Below are 5253 nucleotides of genomic sequence, written 5' to 3'. Positions count from 1 at the left end.
AGAAGCAGAAAATGAAACACTTCTGATGTATCCCTTGCCAAGAAAAATCATGGGTCTGTTCCTGTGGAGAGAGGACTCTTTGGTAGCCTGGGAATATGATGTGGTCAGGAGGCTTGGGTTCAAGTCCCATCTGCAGCTGTACTAACAAATTCTCTGACCCTGCTGGGGTCCCTTCTTATCTCTGGACCTGTGTCCTCATCTCTAGGGGAATCTAGACCCAATGATCTCCAAAGACAAGCCTTTTCAGGTCTCTGAATTCTGTGATCTATGGATTGCCAAGATCCAGAGGAGCTCCAGAAAAACACAGGAGTTAGAAGAAAGGGAATGTGGGATGAGATTGGAAAGCTGAGTTAGGGCTTATTAAGAAGAGAAATGATGAGCTATATTCATAAAGGAAAACAAAGGAACAGGAAGAGTATGTAGGAAGGACATCTGAGGTCTGGATGAGAGGAAAGGGCAAAAGTGTTCCTGCTGTGTTGCTTCAAGGACCCAGCCCGTGACCATGGTACTGGTTTCTCATATGGCACTTCCCAGTCCATGACTGACAGGTTATACCCTGAACTGTTCCTGTTTGGAGTCATCAGGCTTTACAGGAAAGTCCTGTGCTTAACACATGACACACCTCTAAAGATTCTGCCAAATTCCTAGTGTTTCTCATGTCAGATTTGACTAGCAGCGTTTACCACCTTCCCACCACTACCCCGGGGCAACTCTGTATGGAAAAACCACAGGACTCATGTCTTGGCTCTAGGAAGTTGAGAACAGAGGAATAGGTGAGCAATGGTAATTCTTGGGGATAAAGCCCAAGAACAATGAATTCTCCTTGGTTCCCTGCCCCCAAATCCATTTGCAATTATCCCCTTAGTATTACTCGGGCTCCAGGAGACGGACCATCCAGCAGACCATCCAGCAATTAGCCTACTCATGAATCCTTCCAGTGCAAATTTTAGGCAACTGGGTGGTTCAAGGCTAGTGGGGGGGTGGGGGTGGGGTAGGAAGGTGTGCAGCACGCCAACAGGTGTGGACTAAAACTACCTAGGGCCAGAAGAGAATCCCTGTATGGGAAGGCAGTTCACATGGGTTCCTAAATTCTACAGCAGGCAGGCGAAGTGGTTCCTTGCTGATCCTACGGAGCTGGGACAGGGTCACAGAAAGCAGCAGCAAGCTTCTGGAAGGAGCAGATGAAGCCTAGGACCCTCAGTGCTTTGCCTTTCCCAAGCCAGTTAAGGAGGCTGGGAAGGCAGAGAACAATTAGAAACTGGTCTTCTCCTAGTACGAAATATGTGGCAGGGGTTTCTGTTTTTTGTTTTTTTTTTTTAAAGGCAAGGTTTTAATTTTGTTTTTAAAGGAAAATATTATGACATCATGCTTATACACAGAGGCTCTGGAGATCTCCTGCGTTCACAACCCTAGCTCTGCCATTTACTAGTTGTGTGATCTTGAATAAATTACTGAGCTTTTCTAAACTGTTTTCTCTCTAAAACAAGAATAACATTACTCCATTCATAAGGTTGTTTTCAGGATTATCATGCATGCAAGGAACCAGATTTTAGTGGATAGATAAGTAAATGTGGGCTCTTGAGATTGCTAAATACAAGGTAACAGTCATGCATACACATTAAGCAAGAGATTACACATTGAGCCTTGACCCCGTCTCCCACTCCATTATCCTCCCTTGGGCTCTTCATTGGTGACTAAAAAGTGCATTGCTTGGTGGCTTCCAGTACACTTTCTCTCTTCACTCTGCTGGGATTCTGACCTGAAGGTGATCCACAAGATACATGAAATTCTTTGTTTTCTTTATCAGATAAGGATGACATTTAAATGGGCATTAGAGTACTTGGGGTTTCTCTTTTAACCTTTTTTTTCTGTAAAGAATTAGGGTTTTGGAGAGGAGGGGCATGATAAACAAGCCCTATACTCTATTCTGAATGCATGTATAGGCACGTGTGCGTCTACCTTCTCTCACTGAGGGGTAAAAGGGGAATCCAAAAAGTTTTGAGAAATCACTAACAGAAAGAAATGGGTTTGGGGAGCTGGTTACCTGGGAGCTCCATGTTCATCTGCAGCATCAGGAACTGCTTCTTCTCTCTTCTAGAAGACTGTCAAGAAGGAGCCTGAGAGAGCAAAGTGGACCAACCATGGTCTTGGAGAAAAGGAACCTCTTCTGAAGGGAGAAGGAATAGCAGAGATCAACAAGGATGAAGAGGGAGGCAGATGGAACTAGAGGAAATGAAGGTAAATACCCTACATGCTAAAAGAAAATGAAAGTGGTGAGAGGGGCAGAAGGAAAGAGAACTTAGAAACAGGGCGGGAAAAAAAAAAAAAAAGAAACAGGGTGAAAGGAGAGGAAAAACAAACACCCAGCAGAGGTTAACCAGGAGACATAAAGCATGAATGTGAATGGGTAGGAGAGTCCAGTTTTCCCATTCACTTGCTCAGGGTATGTAACAGACTGCTATCTTCTGGCACCATTTAATTTTCAAGCTGCTCTGCTTCTTTATTTGAAATGTTTTCCATTTCTTATACCAATAATCCTTTAACCTCAAGAAAGTCCCCAACACTGTTTCATCTTAGGGGCTCCCAAGCATCATTTTCCCCGAGAGAGGCACCTCCCACAAGCTGTCTCATAGCACCCAGGCTGGAAGTCTGTGGGGCAAGAGCAAAAAGCAAGAGGGTGAAAGAGGCCCTGGAATACCCTGAGACTGTAGGCTGGCTATGGGATGTTTCCTGGGCTCTGAACATGTGTCAAAAACTGGAGGACCATTCTCAGGCCCAACCAGACGCTTGGGGTACTGTGTGTCCTGAACTGTAAGCACTCCAACTGCAGGCTGGAGAATGTGGCTTCTAATCCTCACTCTTCCCCTCACAGATCATACAATGTCAGAGCAAGAAGGGGCCTAAGAGATCAACTAATCCAAATGCAGTTTCTCAAGGAGGAAACGGGCCCAGAAAGGTGAAATAACTTGCCCAAAGTTATCCAGCTAGTCAGTGATTCCCTTTTCTTCTGAGGCAGAAAGAACCCCGTGTTGTCCCTTGACAAAGAGAGTCCATAAAGTGCTTAGAGGTCATTAGAAGGCACCCAGAAAGGTAAGGCTGGCATTTTTCTGGAAGCTCCTGATTGCACTCACCCCTTAGGCACCACATTATTTAGCTACAAGGCCTGGAGTTGGTTTTGCTTTCATTTTCATCCCCAGGGCTGCCTGGAGGAAGGAGTTCTGACTGTTACCTGCCATTCACTCCCCAGCCAGTCAGCAAAGACTGAAACCAGGGACTGCAGGGGTGACAAGGGAATCCTGTCATAATGCCGGGGGCTGGGAAGCAATGGCCAAATTCCTGGGACTTAAGCAAGGTAATTATAGCTGAGTTAAAGCTAGGACAGCAGGGCTGTGGGACCTGGGGTGGCAAAGACCAGTAAGAGGGAGTGAACCAGCAATCTAAATGATTTCAACTGTGGTGTGTTTCTAGTTCACATAAAATACCTCCTGAGTACCAAAGAGGTGTCCTCAACCTTTGACTACCTAAGTCTGACCCACCTACTCACTTTCTCCCAGTACCCACTCACGGAAGACAGCGTCACCATCGTCCTTTTGCTTCTTTTCTAATATTCCAGCACCCCTTCCTTCCCCCTTTTCTATGACGTGGGTTCATCCACTCACATCCACCCCAGTCTCCTCGGCTTTAAGTCCACACACTCTTCACACCCCTTTGGTTTCTCCCATTCTCCTCGCCCTCCCTGACTTGACTCCTTAGGACAGCTCCCCGCCAATCCCGGTTTCTCCCATTCCTCTCAGGCAAATGTTTGGGATCTCCCAGCCCTCCCGGTGCCTTTGATTTTTTTCCGCCGTCGGCCGCCTGCGTCTCAGATAAAGTGGATCCAGCCCTGGGGCTCCGGGTTTCCGCCACTGCCCGGGTGCTCCGGCCCACGGAGAGCATAGTCACGGCCGCCGTTGTTGTCCCAGAACTCGCGGCCCGTCACGCGGTAGCGCAGGGCGAAGAGCAGGGCGCCTCCAATGGGTGGCGCCGGCAGGCGGAAGGAGAAGCGGTCGGCGCGCGGCGGGGGCGGGGCCGGGCCGGCGTAGGCGGCGGGCGCCTCTCGTTGGCTCCGCCAGCCGTCTGCACTCCAGCGCACGCTCACGCGCTTCTCGTAGGCCAGGTCCAGCACGCGCGCGCTCCCGGCCACGCCCAGCGGGCTCGCCTCGACGCGTTCCAGGCAAATGCGCTGAGCCTGCAAGCGGGCGGCGAAGCCGGGCTCGCTGGCCGGCTCCAGGGCGGCGCGCGCCTCCTGTAGGGAAAGGAGGAGCGGGGAAGAGGGAGCCGGGAAGGAGAGGGGCGGGGGAGAACGGGGGCGGGGTCAGGGCGAGGCACCGGACCAATCAGAGGCCGACCCTGGCGTCGGGGCAGTCTGGGGACAGCAGGGAGAGTGGCCTAGGGAACTCCCCAAAGGGAACCCCAAAGCGGGTGAGCGAGAGCAAGCCCAGGGTTGGGGATGGAGATGGGTGTTTCTAGGTAAATCCACTCCCACACGTCCGCCGAGGCCAAGCTGAGGAAGTCCTGGGGAAGCGGAGTGCCTCTGCAGCCTACCTGGAGGCCTCGGGCGCGGGGCTGGCACGGCGCGAAGTGGCGGAGGGCGTCCTTCTGCAGCTGGACCTGCACGTGGCGGGGCACCCGGGGCAGCTCTCCCGGGCGGAAGCGGCGCACGGCTGCCAGCTCCAGCCCCAGCGCGTCAGCGAAACGCACTCTCTTACGGGTATCGGGGCTGTGGTTGCGGAGCGCCCGGATCCCGCTGCCTCCGGCGGGCGCAGAACGAGCCCGGCGCCCCCGACTCGGACCTGGAGCTCGGGATCGGGCCCCGAGACGCGTCCCTCCCTCCCCTGGCTCCTCCTCTGGCTCCTCCTCGAGGCTGGGCCGCTGGCTGAGGTAGTAGGCTCGCTCTGTCAGCGAGGCAATGAAGCTCAGGTTGCGGGGGATGTCGGTGCGCGGGTGCCGCTCGCGAGACATGGCACCCCGCCGTCCGGGCGGGACCCTCCGGCAGCGCCGGCGCGCTGCTCTCCTTTCTTAGCTCCACCCGGCCGGTGTTCGCACAGAAGCTTCAGCCACCCCTCGCAGTTGTGTGCTGTCCTTGCTGTCACCTCCAGAATCCTCCACCTTCTGCAGTTCTGCCTCGTCCCCAAGTGACTACCTTTCCTCCCACTGGCCGCCTTCTCCCAGGGTCTTTGACCATCACCTCCTGCGGGCTGTCTCCTCTGAGCC

The 5253-nt window shown here is 52.8% G+C and overlaps 1 protein-coding gene across 3 annotated transcripts; it reads right to left on the bottom strand.

Annotated features, from left to right (window-relative positions):
* Positions 1-1535: 1535 nt before the first annotated feature.
* On the bottom strand, positions 1536-5253 carry PPP1R3E (protein phosphatase 1 regulatory subunit 3E). 3 transcript variants are annotated; one of them, XR_006269949.1, is made up of 3 exons: positions 4585-5253; positions 2045-4285; positions 1536-1759 (listed from the first exon to the last, which is right to left on the bottom strand). XR_006269949.1 is itself a non-coding variant. In XM_043471164.1 (3 exons), exons 1-2 carry the CDS (start codon positions 4999-5001, stop codon positions 3863-3865), a joined length of 840 nt encoding a protein of 279 aa, XP_043327099.1. In that variant the 5' UTR covers positions 5002-5253; the 3' UTR covers positions 1536-2167; positions 3829-3862. The 3 variants fall into 3 exon arrangements, 2 of the variants coding, with proteins under 2 accessions (XP_043327099.1, XP_043327098.1); XM_043471164.1 differs by having other exon boundaries at positions 1536-2167; positions 3829-4285; XM_043471163.1 differs by having other exon boundaries at positions 1536-4285.

Source organism: Cervus canadensis, chromosome 6, assembly GCF_019320065.1.
Source record: "Cervus canadensis isolate Bull #8, Minnesota chromosome 6, ASM1932006v1, whole genome shotgun sequence".
In the NCBI taxonomy this organism is placed as follows: domain Eukaryota; kingdom Metazoa; phylum Chordata; class Mammalia; order Artiodactyla; family Cervidae; genus Cervus; species Cervus canadensis.
This window is presented reverse-complemented; position numbering and strand designations above follow the sequence as displayed.